Source organism: Uloborus diversus, chromosome 9 (assembly GCF_026930045.1).
Source record: "Uloborus diversus isolate 005 chromosome 9, Udiv.v.3.1, whole genome shotgun sequence".
Lineage (NCBI taxonomy): Eukaryota > Metazoa > Arthropoda > Arachnida > Araneae > Uloboridae > Uloborus > Uloborus diversus.
In genome coordinates, this window is record NC_072739.1 from 9474408 (window position 1) to 9494005 (window position 19598).

General features: G+C 35.0%; 1 protein-coding gene across 1 annotated transcript in view; it reads right to left on the reverse strand.

Annotated features, from left to right (window-relative positions):
- The window catches only part of LOC129229742 (uncharacterized), a 60978-nt gene that overhangs the window by 32986 nt on the left and 8394 nt on the right, over positions 1-19598 (reverse strand). The window contains exons 4-8 of the mRNA XM_054864110.1: positions 12867-12968; positions 10773-10911; positions 8143-8226; positions 7098-7190; positions 5590-5714 (exon numbers count right to left, since the gene is read on the reverse strand). Of these exons, the coding sequence (XP_054720085.1) occupies positions 5590-5714; positions 7098-7190; positions 8143-8226; positions 10773-10911; positions 12867-12968 (543 nt within the window). The remainder of the gene's footprint in view (positions 1-5589; positions 5715-7097; positions 7191-8142; positions 8227-10772; positions 10912-12866; positions 12969-19598) is intronic.

The following is a 19598-nucleotide window of genomic DNA, read 5'->3' on the forward strand; positions in this document are numbered from 1 at the left end:
GCTCCGACCATCGGGAGCGGATTTGATATCCGACCTATAGATTTGCGCATGGTCGGGTCTGTAACACCTGCCTAAAATATATATACAGTACACACACACACACCAAAGATGGTAACGGCTGTTTCAAATGTCCTATTTTTGATTCGATGACCGAAACAAAATTGTTGATGAAAGTTTCATTCATTTGGAAGAAAAAGTTACAAAAAGTTCGCCGTAACATTGCACGTGGATGATTTGTAATGATATACGAGCAGTTCAAGAAATATCAACTGTTTCAAGTTTTAATAAAAAAGAAAATTCTTCGCACTTACCATGCAGTTTTTGTGCACTTCCTTCAGAAACCTCACTGGGCAACAAATATTGTTTAAATTCATTAAATGAAGCCATTTAGATAGCGAGATCCACTTGGTACTCGCGACCAACGTTGGGTAAGCCTAACGTGGAGGTATAGAAGATTCTCCCTAAACAAAATCACTTGACAGAATCGAACCAATGAAAATGTTTTTGAGTCCTTCTTTTAAAGAATGTTTTTATATTTCGCTCATCAAACGGAGTCTTTCCGAATTTCACGCGAATAAAGAAAAGTTTTAGTCTTGGTTTTTTCGTAAAGCGTCTTTTTTCGATAAAGCTAGCACTCAGAAAGAATGAATGCACCCGCAATAGATTTCACTCTTTTTAAGAGTTATTTTTTCGCTGCATAGTCTTTTAAGATGACCATTTTGTAGATAGATCTACTTCGGTAATGTGAACAATTCAGGGTAATATTTTTTTAGGTACATATGAATGTACTCATAAAATAGAAATTTAGGTCGAAATCTGATTTTTTTTTTGAGCAATCACGATTGCTTATTGTTCTCCCTTGACCGTCCTTGATGTTCCGGTTCCTTTTTCAGCTTGGACCAGGCCTGCAGCAGCACCACCGTCCACCGGCGGCGGCGCGGCTGCTCCTGAGCACTGTCCACCGGAATCCACTTTTGCTGGGCGGTGGCGTCCATGTCCTACACACGCATGCTCATACACAGTCGCCTACGTGCACACACGTAAGCCTACACACACACGCACACAACTATATACACGTAAGCACCCATGAGGAGGGACATGCTTGGGCGGGGGAGCCATTTCTGGGAACAATAACTCTAACCAGTAGAGTCTTGTCGCAACTTGTGATTGCGAAAAACATAATTTGAATTCAAAGTGTCGGAATTCAAAGTAGAGTTAATTTTTTTTTTTTTGTGATTACAATTCATTATTCGTAGAAAGGAAGTAAAGTGAATTGAATCAATGAGTTAGGTTCCACGGCACACAGATTCTGGGTTAAATATCGATTTATTTAGTTATATCTATATACACAACAACTATTCACATATGTTCACGTTGATACCATATACGGTGCTCAGTCTTTCACGGTTTTTGTAAATCCACCTTGGGGACCGGGCACTACTCTATCGTTCGTAACAGTCCACCTTTACAACGGGCACAATCTCTCCCGTCTCTACAGTTCTCTTTCAGGATCACGGGCCCAACTCTCCCGCTCCTAAAGTTCAGTTCGGACCTCGCTTGGTCCCGTAGAAAAACCGGCAGCCTCCGCGACCGCAACTGTGTCGTTCTCTCTTCGGTCTTCTCCCCCTTCTCTCCGGTGGGTTCTATTTATAGGGGGTGCCTGACCTTCGGTCAACACGGAGGGCTAGGGGACGCACGTATGCAGTTTTTGGGTCTCGTAGCCCCTTCGCCCTGTCACGCACGCACCTCCGTATGTCGTGCCGACCTAGTCCTAGCCTGACATAATGATCCTTTAAATCCCTGACAAACTTATAAATTTATTTCTGTTAGATTTTTTTTTGAGCAATCACGATTGCTTATTGTTCTTATTTGACTGTCCTTGACGTTATGCTGATTTTATTCCCTCCCCCCGACTCTGCAGCACTCCCGCCCACCGTCCTCCGCAGGCGCGACTCCTCCGATCCTGAGCAATGTCCCCCGAAATCCGCTTCTCCTGGTCGGTGGCGTCCATATCCTACACACGCTCATACACACACACGCACACACACGCTTATGTGCATACACAAGTATATGCACACACAAGTCTACACATGCACAAGAACTTACACATGCAGAGAAACACACACGCCTACTTGCATGCACAGGTCAATGCACACATAAGCCTTTACATGCACGCGCGCCTACACACACACACACAACTATACACACGTAACCGCCCAGGAGAATGGCAGGTTTGGGGGACAGGAGCAGTTTCTAGAAACAATAACTCCAATGAGTAGGGTCCTGTCCCAACTGGTGATTGAGAAAAACATAATTAAAAATATCAGAATTCAAATTATTTTTTTTAAACTTTTTTTTTTTTGCCATCGGCCAACGGCATCAGCCATCGGCCATCGGCAATCGGCCATCTTTGAACAATCGGCCAACAATCGGCATCGGCCCATCGGCCAAAAAATGCCATCGGTCGAGCCCTAGAAATTATATTCATTTTAAACTGAACATATATTTTTTCCGAACCTCGATTTTTCCGGCATGCCGGAAAGGACCAGGCAAGTGTTATTGAAAATTTGGTGACCCCCGAATTTTGTGGCATGCCGGATAATGCGGGGGTAATATGGTACAAAGAATTGTACTGATTTGCATAAACTGCAACATCTTACAAAAAACATTTGTATATTTACTATATTTCATGGCTAGTGTAATTTTGAAACTGTTTGCACAAAAATGGCAATTTTAAAATTATTTCTGTTGATAGAAAAAGCAATCGTATTTGGGATTAGTTTGATCCTTTGTCCATACACTTATATGGCAATGATGCAAACTTCATCTGCTTTGAGCTACCTCTAAATATTATTCAAATGTTATAAAATTTTGTCCCACTTATTTTCTAATGTATTGGAACCAAATGGGGGGGGGGGGGTACCAAATGGGGGAGGGGGGGGGGTAAGGCTCAAAAAATTTTCACCTTCGAAATTTTGGACCAACCTAATACACACATCCTTTAACCTAATATCAAAGTGTATTCCGTGTTGTAACACCATTCCCCATTAGAATAATCACAACCTTTCCTCAAAGCCCATAACACCCCCCCCCCCCGAAGAAAAAGAACTAGCTCAAAACAGAAATCTCTCCGAAGTGAACAAAATAATTATAGCAAAACAAAAATCACACTCCCTCTTAGAAAAAAGGAATTTAATTAAAATACGCAACACAATTGGAGAAAAATGAAATACCCCTTCTCCATCTCCCTAAGAAATCAAAAACTCCCGTTACAGTTTGATCCAACACCCCTTATAGGTTATCGTAACAAAGCAAAATTGACGTAAGTATAGTTTGTAAAGTCAGTTCCACATTTATGGTTTCTAAATGCAGACAAGTAACATGCACTCAGCGGCTCAGTTGTTAAAACAGAATTTAGCGTAGGCCTTTCAAAGTTATTGACATTTATAACAACTGTTCAAATAACACTGGTGGACAAAATTAAGAGATGGAAGGCATTTTCACATTTCTCGGAAAATATCACATAAAACCTGGATAGTTGGTTGCCATATAATAGCACTATGGCGCTGGTGTCGCTGAGATGGGTTTATGTATTCTTGTGGGTGTTGCTAAGGCCGCAAGAGGTATAAAAGTCCGCAGCCAGCTGCTCAGCTCATTCCACTCTACAACACAGTAACGATCTGCATTGTTTTTCTTGAATAATCTTGTTGGTTTTTTGTTGATTTTTAGGTGAAATGAGTGAACATCATCGTTTAGATGAAGGTATGAGGAGGACAATTGTGGGTAGACTTGAGGCAGGACAGTCCCAAGCTCAGGTTGCTAGGGAATTGGGTGTAACTCCAAGCGTTGTTTCAAACTTGTGGAGTTAGTTTAAAAACAGTGGGACAGTGTCTAGAAGACCAGGACAAGAACGTCCGAGAGCAATAACGCCCAATAAAGACCATTATTTGTTACTTACAGCCAATCGCCAGAGGACGTCTACAGCGACACAACTGTCTAGGGACCTTGCTGCTGCCACAGGAACATTAGTTTCAAGGTACAGAGTTGCCAGGAGGCTCGGTGAAAGAGGGCTGTATGCCAGGAAGCCCGCCATTTGCATCCCACTAACTCCCTCCCACAAAAGAGAGCTGGTACAGATGTGCAGAGAGCACCAACACTGGACAGAACTCCAATGGGCTAATGTTCTTATCACATATGAGTTCAGATTCAGTCTACAACCTGATTTTCGGTGAATATTCATATGGAGGGAACCTGGGACTCGATACCATCGCAGTAACATCATGGAAAGGGACCATTTTGCTGGTGGAGGAGTGATGGTTTGGGCAAGGATCAGGCAAGATACCTGCACACCTCTCCATGTGTTTGACACTGGTTCTGTGAATGCCCAAAGGTACAGGCAGGAGATGCCTATGTGTGACCTATGTGTGTCTTTTCAGGGGTGCTGTTGGCCCTGAATTCGTTTTTATAGACGATATTGCCCGCGACCTCACAGGGCTGTCTTGATTGAGAAGTGTCTGGAAAGCGGAGATATTCATCGAATGGATTGGCCAGCCAAATTTCCTGACCTCAGTCCCATTGAACATGCTTGGGATGCTCTTGGGAGGGCTATTGCGATACTCCAACCCTCACCCAGAACCATTCCGGAGTTGAAATCCGCTCTAGTGGATGAGTGGCAGGGTCTTCCACAAGCACTCCTTAACTCTCTCATTAACAGCATGTATACTCATTGTGCATACTGCCTATCAGTCAGACATGACCACACACCAAACTAGAGGCGACCACACATCATACAAGCCTCACTTTCATCGATATCTTTCATCATGAACTTCACTGCACATTGGAATGTAGGCAATAACTATGGCCAAGGGGAATGGCACTTAAATTTTTGCTTTGCACACATTATTGTCATACTATAACTTATATCCATACCAAATTTCATTTATTTTTATCCAGTATTTCTTGAGATATTTGGGAAAATGCTTTCCATCTCTTAATTTTGTATACCAGTGTATATCTATAAATTTAGAACATACTTCATCTTGTGCAGGAAAAAAAAGTTCTGTAGAGTGATGCAAAGGAAAGGAGATGTGAGGGAATTGATGCACCCCACAATTAGACAATTCATAGGAACTTTTTGCTTAAAAAAAAAAAAAAACTAATTTGAAATTTGCAAAAACTTTATTAAACTTTAATAAATAGCCTATATATGACTTTATTTTCACATATAAAGGGGAGATGGAGATACATTGCACACACTTTCTGGGTTTGCTATTCTAGTACAAAAGTTCAAGTAAAATGTAACAAAATAAAGTTATAAATGCAACTTTTAACAAAACAAATGTATTTATTACACAGACGTTATCATATGATAATTCCGATATCTTAGGCCTGGTCATTCGTTTTATTGTTGTAAGGAAAATTTTTTAAGAAATGTCTGAATATCTGCTTTCTTTGGCCAATTTTTGAGAGAAGTAGAATTTCAAAGAAATTACAAAAAAGGGATTCATTTTCTTGACATTTTTACTATAAAACATATGATGGAAACAAAACAGCATTGAACTTAAACATAATATTTGGCAGAAATCTTACTTAAAGCAGTAGTTTGTGCTGTCCAATGAACTGTGACTGTGAGAAGCCATACTCGAATCTCCAGAACACCCAGAGTCGTAAGAATACGTTGAAAGAGTATGCTCTGACAAGGATGAATAACCATGCTAAAAAAATACAAAAAATTAAAAATCATATACATATGTGATAATCTACCTTTTCAAAAAGGGCAGAGGGTTGACCAAAAACACAGAAACTGCAGATTTCACACTTTATAATTTAAAAATATTAAAATTAAATCAGTTTAAACTAATAAAGTTGATTAAGAGAATACTATTTTTTCTCCCACAACATCACTCACAAATAATTTATAATACCGATGGGCCTTAAGTATAATTAACAAAATGTAATCATTTTTTCTCTAGAGTATATAATAGTGGTTTATTGATAATAAAATGGATTTATAGCTGTTGGAATCTAACAAATTCCATGTTGGCTAAATTCTGCAACTGTGTATGCCAACCTGAATATTTGACGCCAAGTTCGGCAAAAACATTACATGGGATCGACTTGTTAAGTGAAATCACAAATTATTTTGTGTTTTAAGGCTAATTTTCAATGAAACAAGCCAAACTTTTAAATTAAAATGAGACAAAAAGTTCCATTAAAGTGTAAAATAATCCACCAAATCAGTAAATTAGGCTATTAAATGCAATTCAAATGTAAATCCATTCAATAACAGTAAAGTTCCATTTAAATGTAAAATAATTCAACTAAATTAAACATCATTAAAGGCTCTATTAAAATGTAAAACAAAACATGGGGAGAAAACATGGTCATAGCAAGTGATGTGACCAGGGGTGCGAACTGGGTCCGCTAAGAAAGTGCCAACCTTGACTTCCAAAGATTGCACAGGTTTGAGGGTGGGAAAAAAAAAGAAACAGATTTGCACATTTTTGAGGGTGCAAAAAAAAAGGGGGGGGGGGGGGGAAACGAATGTGCACTGGGCAATTTGCATAATGCCGTTTTATCCAGCACTTTGTATTTAACTATCAACTCGAAATAAATAAATTCATTCCTTTCGTAATCAGTTTTCACTATTTCTGTAATTTTTCCTTACATTTCGGAAACCAAAGTACTTGAAAAACATTGCATGTAGTTACATACTATTTACTATACAACACTCCACGGTCCTAGGTACCACCTACCATTACATGTGGTTTAACCGGTTGGATGGGGCCCTGATGACAGCCGTGTTTTGAACCAGACCAGGAGCCGAGTAACCCCTGACCTAGCACCTCCAGAGGTATTAATTTAGAATGGAAATTTGGAGGAGATTTGACCACGAATATATTAAATGTGTTTCAATTACCATTATTGAACATGGAGGATTTTTCTGTGGCTGGTTTCAAACCAGGGACCCTCCAGTTCCGAGTTCAAGACCTTACGAACTAAACCACAATGGCCCATTACATACTATACATACAAGTATGTTAGATCAACCTGTACAAAATATAGGGAAAGTAAAATAAATTAAAAACCATTCTCACTCGAATTTTTTCATTTCTTGGACTAGTACTTGATGGTGTTGTTTGGGTTGAAACACACTTTTGATACATGGGATTTTTTTGAAGATTTTTTGCCTAAAAAGTAAATTAAATTAGTTATGAAAGAACAGTATAAAAGTCAAAAAATTAAAATGTTTTGATAAATAAGTTATGTAAATAAAATAAGACAAAATTAAAGAATGTATTTCATTATTATATAAACATAAAAGAATTCACCAGCAACAGACTTGGAGACAAACTAAACTGATTCATGAAGATGAATATCTATTTGAAACTATTCATTTTATCACCATTACAGTCTATCTGAGGATTGTTGGTACTCGGCAAACTACGAAAATCAATTCTTTTACAAAGAAACTGCTAGCAGTGGTGCAGCCAGAAAATTATTCTGAGAGGGGTTTTCAAAATCGAAAATTGTTGAATCTTTTTTCATTCATTTCTAATGCAAAAATATTATTCAATTTATTTTACCAAATTTCTATGGATCAGTAATTATTCACTTGCTTAAAAATACTTCATATTGATATGGCAATAACTTTAAAATGGAGAGGGGGGGAGCCAAATATATTTATAACTACCTTTATTATAATCTTATGTCAATTTTTCGTGGGAGGTTTTCATGAGATCATTTGAAACTTTCTCTTCAGATAAATCAATATCTTTATAACTGTTTATATAAGAGCTAGGCCATTAAATCGTTCTTCCAAAATGGCTATAGAGAAATTCTACGTCCTAGGGAAAAGTATGATCTTTCGCAAAGTACGTGTATGTCAAAAGCAAGATAATAGTAACAGTTTCGATCTTTCGATAAGAATTAGGAAGGATCCTGAGCAAACCTCAGGAAAAACAGACCTGATTTCTCTGGCAATTACCTGCACATTACCCTCCCCACAAAACTACATATGAAACCTAAATACAAAAATGACCTGAAATCCACAAAATTCTAAAAATTTGCAAATTGCTTTTTTACAAGCTGAGTAGTTAAAAAGAGTTGAATATATTTAATGTAGCAAAGCTCAAAACATACGCTGATTTTAGTAGTAGTTTGTGTTGCAGTAGATTCCTTCTTAGCTTCACCACAACCTGTATCACTAATAGTCTGTTTCAAAGCCTATAAATACAAAATATTACAAATTATAAACACTGATCTTTTAAAATTTACAGAAACTTATTAAATGAATAAAAAGTAAGAAATTTGTTTACAAAAAAAAAAAAAAAAAAAACCTCACACAAGTTATAAAGAAAAGAGGAAAAATACCTAATTAAGTAAGATATTTTCTAAGTACATAGATTTATGTGAAAGACATTTCCTATTTTAAGCTCAAATTAACTTTTTCAGGAAGGCAAAGGTCCTTCTGAAAAAAGTTAATTTCTTCATTTATTCTGCAACAACAAAATGAATATCACATTCTAAAAATACAAATATTAAAACACCTTAATGTAAAAAAATCCGGAAAACTCAAAGTATTCAAAAACGAAAAAGATATCAACAAAATCAACATACTAAGCATTTAAAAAGTAAATAAGAACATTTTTAAAAGCCCAAGTTTCAAAATTTGCAGACAGATATTTTGGAGTTTCAAGGAATCTCTTTTGCAATGTGGTACGGTGTGAGCTCACACATGTAAAGCCATCTAACAAAAGGATTTTGCCTGCAATGCCTTGTGCTTTTTCCACAAGTTTGCCTATAATCTCAAAAATTGCTTACTTTTATTTCACTGAATGTACCCAAAGTACAAAAAAATGAATGATTTTTTTATATTTTGAAGCCTGGCTGCATTGCTCGGCTTCGCACGGTCAACCTTGAAAATAAAAGTTATGCCAAGTGATGCATGTTCAACAATCAGGCTTCAACTAGAGAAAAAAAAATGCTGTAAAATTTTACGTCAAAATAAATCATTCTTAAAGAAAGAAAACGGAAAATAAAAAATTCCCAAATAAATTAAACGCAACCCTCGATAAATACAACTAAAATCCCCCCCAAAAAAAGAAGATGAATTGCCAAATAATAATCAAAAGGAAAAACTTTATTTAGTCACAGCCCAAACAAAAAAGAGGTGCAACCTTCTGAATGCTGATTTAAAATCAGATTGCACAAACGATACTTTTTGAATATGAAAATAAAGTTCCATTAGGCTTAAAAAAGGTCCGGTGATTTTAGCCTTTTTTTTACTGAAATTCAAAGACTTAAAATTAAAGTTTCTTTCATTATTTATATCTAATATTTCATTTTACATTTGTATCAATTTTAAAGTAGTGTTTTCAGCATTAGCTGTTTTACTCATTTTTCTTCTGTTAAGTACTTTTACACAGTCATATGATTCATAAATAAAAAATATGCATCAGTTGATACACAGTCATAAAAATTTTCTTTATTCTGAGCATAGTCTAATATTTAATTAGGCACTTTTAATACGAATTAAAATTGTTACAATACTAATAGTTTTATGAAGATTAAATAAAAATGAAATACATTACTTTGTTATATTAATGATGAATTAATACATCATAAAAATATAGTACATAGCTTTTTGGTTAGATTTTATAAAAAACAAGCAATACTACTATGATTAATATAATATTTATATTGAAAATACCAAAGAAAAAATAAATATCGAAAATATCACCTTATTTTCAAAATAAATATCGGATATATATCGTGATATATATTGACTGATATATATAAGAAAACCCTAATACACACACATATACACACATATAGGGTGTTCTGTTTTAACCAGCAAGACTTTTATTTTCGCAACCATTAGTCCTAGATGGATACTTCCAATTGCAAAATGTTCAAAGTCAGATGCAGAGTTAAGCTATTGAAAGTTCGAAGCAAAAATAAAAATAAGTCAAAAAATACCTAGTTGGTTCCCTCACTTCCTTCGATTTTCAAAAAAAAAAAAAAAAAAGCTGTAAAATCACCAGGAAGAAATGAAAAATCATTATTAAGCCTAATGTCATATCAAAATCTATTTTCATATCAAAAAATTATCGTTTGCTCGATCTCATTTTAAATTAGCGTTTAGAACATTGCCATGTTTTTTTTTTTTTTGGCTGACTAAATAAAACTTTGTTTTTGTTTTGAGGTAAAAATTTCCCTTTTTGATTATTATTTGGCAATTTATCTTCTTTCTTTCTTTCTTTTTTTTTAGGATTTTAAGTGAGTTTAATTTATTCGAGAATTTTAGATTTACCGTTTTCTTTCTTTAAGAATGATTATTTTGACGTGTAATTTACAGTATTTCTTTCTGAGTGTTGAACATGTGTCACTTGACAGAACTTTTATTTTCAAGTTAGAAACTTCAAAGCTGGGCAATGCAGCTGTAGTACTTCATAAAACTACAAAAGTACAACAACATTTTATTTTATTTTTTACCACCATTGGCAAACAAATAAACACATTGTTACTCTTTTTGGAAAGATTGCAAAATGTTTTGTCTTGATAAATATCAACAAAACATCTACAGTTGGATATTGCTTGAACTTTTCCCTTTGTTGTTGATGATTTGTCATATCAAATGCATGTTAACAACTGTTTCTTTGATTTTACTGCTTGAAATATGCTTGTAATGCATTAGACTTAACTGTCACAAAATTTCATTTGAAAGTATCTCTACATAAAGCTGTAAAAATTTAGAAATCTGTTCTTACTTGAAGCTTTGATAAGGATAGCACATCACTGTTTTGTGGTTTCTGCCACATTGTCTTCTGACTTTTGGAGTTGTAGTAATAAAAGCGAGAAGTGTTTGGGTCAAAAATTTCCCACCAAAGAGTGTCATCAGATTTTTTTCTGAAATTTAAGAAACAACAAAACTGAAGCTCAAAGTAATTAATCTGTATTTTGAAAAGAAATTTTGAAACATTATAGCAAAATATAAAATCTCAAACATACAAAAAGAATTTGAGTTTCAAAATACAGAAACATACAAAAGTAAAAGATTTATTAAGATCATGATGTTCTTAGAGACTAATAGTCTGTTGACTAGTTTGCAGTATGGTTTCAGGAAAGGTAAATCCTGTACTACTAATTTATTGCATTTCTACGACAAGGTTACCTCAGCTTTAGATAACAAAAAATGTGTGGATGTTGTTTATATTGATTTTCAAAAAGCTTTTGACAAGGTACCGCATGTTGCTCTTCTCAGCAAGTTAGCTGACATTGGAATAGGAGGAAAAACTTTACTTTGGGTTAGAAATTGGCTTACTGGTAGGAAGCAAAGAGTAGTTGTGAGAGGAAATCATTCTAATTGGAGTGATGTTTTAAGTGGGGTTCCTCAGGGATCAGTTTTAGGGCCTCTTTTGTTTATTATATTTATGAATGACATCAATGAAAATATTTCTGGAAGCATGAATTGTTTTGCTGACGATGTAAAAGTTATGGGGATTGTCGAAAATGAAGAACAAGTAAAACAGCTGCAAGAGGATTTAGATCATATTACTAAGTGGGCAGATAAATGGGGTATGGCAGTTAATGTAGGGAAATGTCAAGTGCTACACTTAGGTCATGGAAATAAGCGTATGAGATATCGTTTACAGGGTTCAGTCATAAATCAGGCAGAAAATGTTATGGATCTGGGTGTCTTTATAAATCAGGACTTCAAGTTTAGTCAACAGTGCAGTATTGCTAGTAACAAAGCCAACAAAATGCTTGGGTTCATCAATAGATCTATTTCAAACAAATCTAAGAAAGTTCTTCTGCCTTTATATAGGAGTTTAGTAAGACCTCATTTGGAGTATGCTGTTCAGTTTTGGTCGCCTTATCTGAAGAAAGATATTTTTGTATTGGAAAGGGTTCAAAGAAGGGTAACTAAATTAGTAAGGGGACTCTCAGATTTAGATTATGATACCAGACTTAATAGGCTTAACATGTATAGCCTGGAGCAAAGGAGAGTCAGAGGGGACATGATTCAGTTATTTAAATTTATCAAAATGAAAGATGTAAATGGATTAAATTTTTGCGGGGAAAGCAGGACAAGGGGTCATTGTTTTAAGCTATTTAAATCTCAGGCTAACTTGGAAATCAGGAAAAACTACTACTTTAGCAGGGTTGTGGGCACTTGGAATAGCTTACCGGAAGAGGCGGTAATGAGCAAGGGAGTGGATAGCTTTAAGAGGGCCATTGATCTTCATTGGGGACTAATTAATTGACTAGGACCAGCCTAGCTGGGCCCAGTGCCTGTTGCTGGTCGTCACATTTGTATTTGTATTTGTATTTGTATAAAAATTTATGCAAAATTTCAACTTTTAGATTTATATAGTTAAACTTTTCTCTATGTGGTAGAACTACCACACTAATAAAATATGTTCCCTGGCATCGACTCTGGTACAATGACTATACCACAAACAGCCTGAAAAAGTGAACGGAGCCTCCGTGACTTTCCTTTTAAGATTTGTCCGTATGATGTATTTGACAACATGAATTCAAAATGAGTTTCAAAAGTTTTTCTAAAATTTTTTTTAGATTATTACACATTTATAAAATTTTTTTTAGATTATTGCACATTTTTTTTTCTTCCTTAACATATTAACCAGCTTAAAAATTTTTAGTACCTTTAATTTTATAATTGTTTTAAATATCAAGTTTACGTTTCCTGTCAGTTCAGCGATAAAAATTGTACCAAGCGGAAAAACATTAAATCGGGGGGTGGGGTTAAAATCATGAACACAATCATGAAGAACTTAATTTTGCTACTAAAAGAAACATGGAAAAGGAATATTGTAAAAAAAAAATAAGTAAGAACTCACATTAATGCTCCAGCTGGTGGATGCCAAACACACTCGCCTGTAAACATATTTACATAGATTTCTTCCTTGGTGCAAGGCTCTATGATTTCAAACCACTCAATTCTGGTGAAAAAAAAAAAATTAAGCAAACATTATAGCACATTTTTACACAACACGTAGTAAGGCTTTTATATCCTAATTTTATATCATCACACAGACAGAAGATTGTTCTGCTGTAGGCAGGTAAGTATCAGCAGAAATTAGTTTTTGAGATATTTGAAGAAAGGCGTTTTGGATTCCAACGTTTTTTACGTGCTTTTATTCAGCTGAAAACCAACTGAGCAAGCTTGTACAGTGAAGTTAACGTACAACGGATGACAAAAATGCAAAAAAAAACAAACAAAAAAACAAAAGAAAAATGAAAAATTGGCAGTTACTGCCCTTTACCTACTCACAGCAGTGTTCTTGTTAACATGCCCCCCCCCCCAAACACACTTATAATATACCACTGGCCAGATTATGTAGGATCCCTTCCAGTCTTATTCAGGCTAAGAAATGTGTCGGGAAAATAAAATTTAAAAATTACCTTGCTTAGCCTCCTTTATGTAGGGGTCATGCTTGTCTGACAGACATTTATGATATACGCCACAGATTTTACTAGAAGAAGGGTTTACTTTAGAGGTTGTAATGAGAAGGGAAGTTGATGGCTTTCAGAGGGCCATTGATCTTCATTTGGGACTTATAAATTGATTAAGGCCAGAGTCTGTAGCTGGCCATCATATTTGTTATTGTACTACTGTATTTGTAAAATCTATTCAAAGATATTTTTAAAACATTAGAGATAAGTAATCTGAAATAAAGTTTATATTGCTTTTTTCATGTGACCAGAATTTTGAAACTAAAAATCAGGACATATCACTAGCAAGAGAGAGGGGAGCAGGAGCGGATCCAGACTATGGATTTGGGAGGGGAACTTTTTTAGCAGTTTATGTTAATGGCGGGGAGGTCGGGGCATATGAAGTAACTCACTAAAAAAATAATCTTAAAAATTGAGTTTTATAACTTATCCTCTGCATCTTAACACCTCTTATAAAAAAAATGTCCTTTACAAATTTTGCAAGTATAATTTTCAGAAAATAATTTAAGAAATCATTATTTTCATTGCTATAATTTTTGGCAACTGATATGGGAGGTCCGGAAAATTTTGAAATTATAGCCCTAACCAGGAAACATCACGATCAAGGAAATTCAAAAAAATTCCAAATTGGTGGCATTCGAAAGAGCATTGGAAAACATGTTTATGGCACTGAAACTACGTGCCCTCGTGACCACGTTATCGAAATATGATGTCTTAAAAATTGCCGAAATTTTTAGTAAAGTCGCCAAATTTAGCGAGTTTTGTTCAGAAATGGAAGGTACGGCGCGAATTCAGCATCTGCATCTGACAAGACATTTCACTTCCATATTTGGTCACCACCAAAGCGCGTGAGAAATAGCGCATTAATTCTTTACTGGGGTGACTACCATGGCGCGGGGTGTCGTGGCACAGACTGCGGCATTGAAATTTTTAGGGGCTTGTGTTCCGGGATATTAACGTGCAACTGTATAGGGGAAAACGCCACAGCCCGAAATATTTGTTTTATTTTATTGTAAAAACAATGGAATTTTTTGTTATTCTTAAGACTGTTAAAAAACTGATGTTTAAAACTTTTATGCTTCTGCGGGTGAAATATTTCCACTGAAAGAGTTTTTTCGATGATGAAACTGTTTTGAAAAAAATATGATAACCGTAGTGAAATGGTAAACACACTTTAAAGTCTTTTTTTTTTTTAAAAAGTCGTAAATCTGAAGTCTTCAACAGTATCTAAATACGAAGAAAACGACATTTTTAAAGATTTCAAACCATGTTCTCAAATTTAAAAAAAACGATTTCTGTCAGTTATTTCCAGTGTGTTTTTCGTTATGTGTATCGTTTTCAAGTTATGTGTAAACCCTCTAACAAGTCAAATAAAAAAAAATGTATTAATTTTTATTTTGCTCGTATTTGAATTCCCTTTTAACGTGAAACATAATTGGTAAAAGTGACTTCAGTATTTTTAAAAATGACTAAATAACATGCAATATGATGTGTATTTACGTTATAGCGATTTTCAGTTGCAGTGACAGACTTTTTCGAACTACAGGGGTTGTTGTAATGAACGTCGACTATAAAATTTTTGATAAGAATCTGTTATGAAGTAATTTCCGACATCGTTAGTTTTGCTGTGCAAATTTTTGACATTTACTATCCGTTGTTTTCTTTTTTTTAATTATTATTTTTTTTGATTTTAAATTAAACATTTTTGCTAGCAGTGGTCAGACAATAAAACTTCATGAATGATAATAACTTTTGAAAAAATAAATAAGAGCTGGGATACTACAATCCATGATCATGTTCTTTCAACATCAAAAACTATCCATTTTATTTTCAATATATAAGCTTTAATAAGCATGTTTTTTTTACTTATTCATATTAAGTCTCATACATAATTATTAATTACTTACAACACATTTCCTTACAAGAGTACAAACTTAAATTAGTTAAGTAAAACACACTTGAAATGCACTTAAATTCTGAAATGCATTATTATCACGATTACAAAGTTAAATCCTACGTTCAATTTCGTTATAAAGTTGTAACTCCTCTGGATAAAGCTCTCTAGTTTCCATTTCACAGGCTTCATAGTTACTTTTTAATTTTACCCACACAAGTAAAGGGTTAATTCGAAGCATCGTTTACGCGCTTTGCAGATGACTAGAAATGGAAATGAGAGTCTTGCTAGACGCAGGCGATGAAATCACGTGGTATTTTCCATTTCTTGCCAAGTCTTTAAATTTGGCGATTTTTCGTAAGATTTCGACAGACTTTGACCCCCCATATCTCAAAAATAAAAGGACGTGGGCACACAATATTTGGGTCAAATTTTTTTCTAAAGATACTCTTTCGAATGCGACCATTTTAAACTTTTTTCATGATTACTGAACTCGTGATGTTTCCTGGTAAGGATGCAGTTTTAGACGGCCTCTGATGATGTTACGGGGAGGAAAGGTTCGAGGGGCTTTCTGTGGAAATTTTTAAAAATTGAAGTTTTAAAAATGCGATTACAGACAATATTTGTTGACGGTAAGGTAAGAGATGGGACTCTTAGGGGCTGCCCCAGATCGATTTTTTTTTTGTAGAATAGATCTAAATCGATCACCCCTCTGCCCAATCTTTCAAAATTGCAGTACCTAAAACGCAGGTGCAGACTAACTTTGATGATGTTACAAACAGTGGGGTTCTGGCGCTCTTATTGAAAAATGTTTTGAAATTGAAGTCCTAGGAAACAAAGTTTTTAAGCGATATTCAGTGATGAAGGATTTAAATGCTCTTCCCGTTGAAATTTTTTAAAATTGTAATTTTTTCATTTTTAGATTTCCTATGAGAGCATTCGGGCCCATGTCCGGAAATTTTTCGTAATTGGTGTCTTAAAAACGTGACTGTAGACCATATTTGATAACGTTACAGTTTCGGCAATTTTTCAAATTTGAAGCTCCAAAAAAAAGCAATATTAAACAATTATCAATGTTTCTAGAATGCGAGGTGTTAGGTAGTTCTCCCCTGGAATTTTTTCGAAATTCAAGCCCTGAAAACGAGATTTGAGACACTCTTTAAAGGTTTCGGCGGGGAAAAGGGGGCTTCCCAATTATGAAGACTTTCTTATTTTTAGACCAACTAGGAAAAAGAAAAAAAATGGAGAGGATGTAATTAACTGACTAATAAACCGCCACAATTGAAAATTTTTATTTCAACAGGGGTAGAAGTGACCGACTTGTTACATATAGGACATTTTCCACAAAAAATATAGGACAAATATAGGACACATTATTGGAATAGGAGGAAAAACTTTACTTTGGGTTAGAAATTGGCTTACTGGTAGGAAGCAAAGAGTAGTTGTGAGAGGAAATCATTCTAATTGGAGTGATGCTTTAAGTGGGGTTCTTCAGGGATCAGTTTTAGGGCCTCTTTTGTTTATTATATTTATGAATGACATCAATGAAAATATTTCTGGAAGCATGAATTGTTTTGCTGACGATGTAAAAGTTATGGGGATTGTCGAAAATGAAGAACAAGTAAAACAGCTGCAAGAGGATTTAGATCATATTACTAAGTGGGCAGATAAATGGGGTATGGCAGTTAATGTAGGGAAATGTCAAGTGCTACACTTAGGTCATGGAAATAAGCGTATGAGATATCGTTTACAGGGTTCAGTCATAAATCAAGCAGAAAATGTTATGGATCTGGGTGTCTTTATAAATCAGGACTTCAAGTTTAGTCAACAGTGCAGTATTGCTAGTAACAAAGCCAGCAAAATGCTTGGGTTCATCAATAGATCTATTTCAAACAAATCTAAGAAAGTTCTTCTGCCTTTATATAGGAGTTTAGTAAGACCTCATTTGGAGTATGCTGTTCAGTTTTGGTCGCCCTTATCTGAAGAAAGATATTTTTGTATTGGAAAGGGCTCAAAGAAGGGTAACTAAATTAGTAAGGGGACTCTCAGATTTAGATTATGATACCAGACTTAATAGGCTTAACATGTATAGCCTGGAGCAAAGGAGAGTCAGAGGGGACATGATTCAGTTATTTAAATTTATCAAAATGAAAGATGTAAATGGATTAAATTTTTGCGGGGAAAGCAGGACAAGGGGTCATTGTTTTAAGCTATTTAAATCTCAGGCTAACTTGGAAATCAGGAAAAACTACTACTTTAGCAGGGTCGTGGGCACTTGGAATAGCTTACCGGAAGAGGCGGTAATGAGCAAGGGAGTGGATAGCTTTAAGAGGGCCATTGATCTTCATTGGGGACTAATTAATTGACTAGGACCAGCCTAGCTGGGCCCAGAGCCTGTTGCTGGTCGTCACATTTGTATTTGTATTGTATGAATAATTTTGCTATGAAAAAAGAAATAATACATATCATATATTATTCAGTTGTTCTTATTAATGATTTTGTTTAAAAAAACCTCAAACAAAATATTTTACATCTATAATGACTTTCCTGTAGTTGAAAGAAAAATTTTTGAAAAAAGTGTACTTTATAGACTAAATAACTAAACAAAATTTGAAGAAAGATAATTTTTATTTTTTCTTCCTCACTCATGACCCAAGTACTAATTCCACTGCTCTTAGATTTTATATCTAAACTGAACCCTTTACGACTTGTATTAAGAACAAACAGAGCTTGAGAAGGATCCTTCTGACATTTTTCAGAGTTTTCTTTATGCTTGAATGTTTTAGCATGCTGCCTCAATTGCGAAAATCCACTATTGCTTATGGGCACTGAACAGTTGCAAAAATGGCAAAAAGCGATAAAATCATCTTTTCCTTTAGTGCACCATGCACCAAAATTTGTAGAATTAATGTCCTCCTGGTTCAACAACTCCACACAAAATGTTGTTAAGCAATGTGATTTCGCCATTATAATTCCACTTATTACAACAAACTACGTTTTAACATCATAAGGAACTAACCATTCCACGATCCCAAAATTCCACAAAAAGAAAAGATTGCAAAAAGAAAGTTAGAACATTCCGATCAGAAAAGGCACTAAACACAAAAATATACCAACGAAAACCATGATGGTAAACAAAACAAACGGCTGTTGCCCCCCCCCCCCCCAATGCAAAATTCTAAAACCAACTTCAGCATTAGTTCTCGAAACTCCAGCCACTATAGAGTGACGTCACATTGCAGTAGCCAATGAGAGAAGATGCCTGTTGCAGAATTTAGTCAGTTGAGTTTTTAATTTGAAATTCGTTTGGGCACGTACTTTCAGCGAAAAATCCGATGTCAGAAAGTTTATTTACCGTTCTTTTTAAAAGATATATATGGTATAAAACGGAATATAGGAAATATAGGACGATTTTGATGCTTTTTTTGAAAATATAGGAAATATAGGACTACTTCGACCCCTGTTTCAAGGTTCTTTTCAAAAGAAATTTAGATTTTTTCGCAACATTATTTTCTTCAACTTATTAAAATAACTTTGTTTTTCCAAGGTCCATTCTATTATTCTCTTTAATTGTAAGAAATGTTTTTAAGAAACATTCTAATCAGTCTTCTGGGGTGGTTAACCATCCCCTCTGGTTGCATCACTGAATTGTAGGAGCTTTAAATTTTTTGATCAACTCTACACCAAATGAATACAAAAGACAGTTTAAACAGGTTTGTGTTCAAAAAGACTCTTTTTGAAAGATTACTGGAAAACAGATGCAAAAAGCAAGTACGAAAATTTGGGAGAATAGAAATGGCCCTAAAGTGGATAAATTGAACTACTACTGGGAAGCTGTATTGTACCATATCGATGAGCCTTTCAGTACGACGAAAAATAATTACTCCGTCCCCGAACTCGAATTTTTATGTAAACTTCTTATAGTCTCAAAACCCCTTATGACGGAAGCATTTAATTTTTACATTTTTCTATAACTGTCTTTACATTCATGCATGGCTGGATTTTCAATTTTTCAGAACTGGAGCAAAACCAAAATCCTGCCACCCTTTACCCACCTTTGTTGAAATTTTATATCGAGGTTCAAAAAAAAAAAAAAGAAAAAAAAAAACAGAAATAGTGTAAATTTGCATCCTCCTAGAAGTTGCTACCCGGCAACTAGGGGGGGGGGCAAAGGGTATCAACTATGTACAAAAGGTAAGCCAAGAGCTTGCTGCTGCCTAGA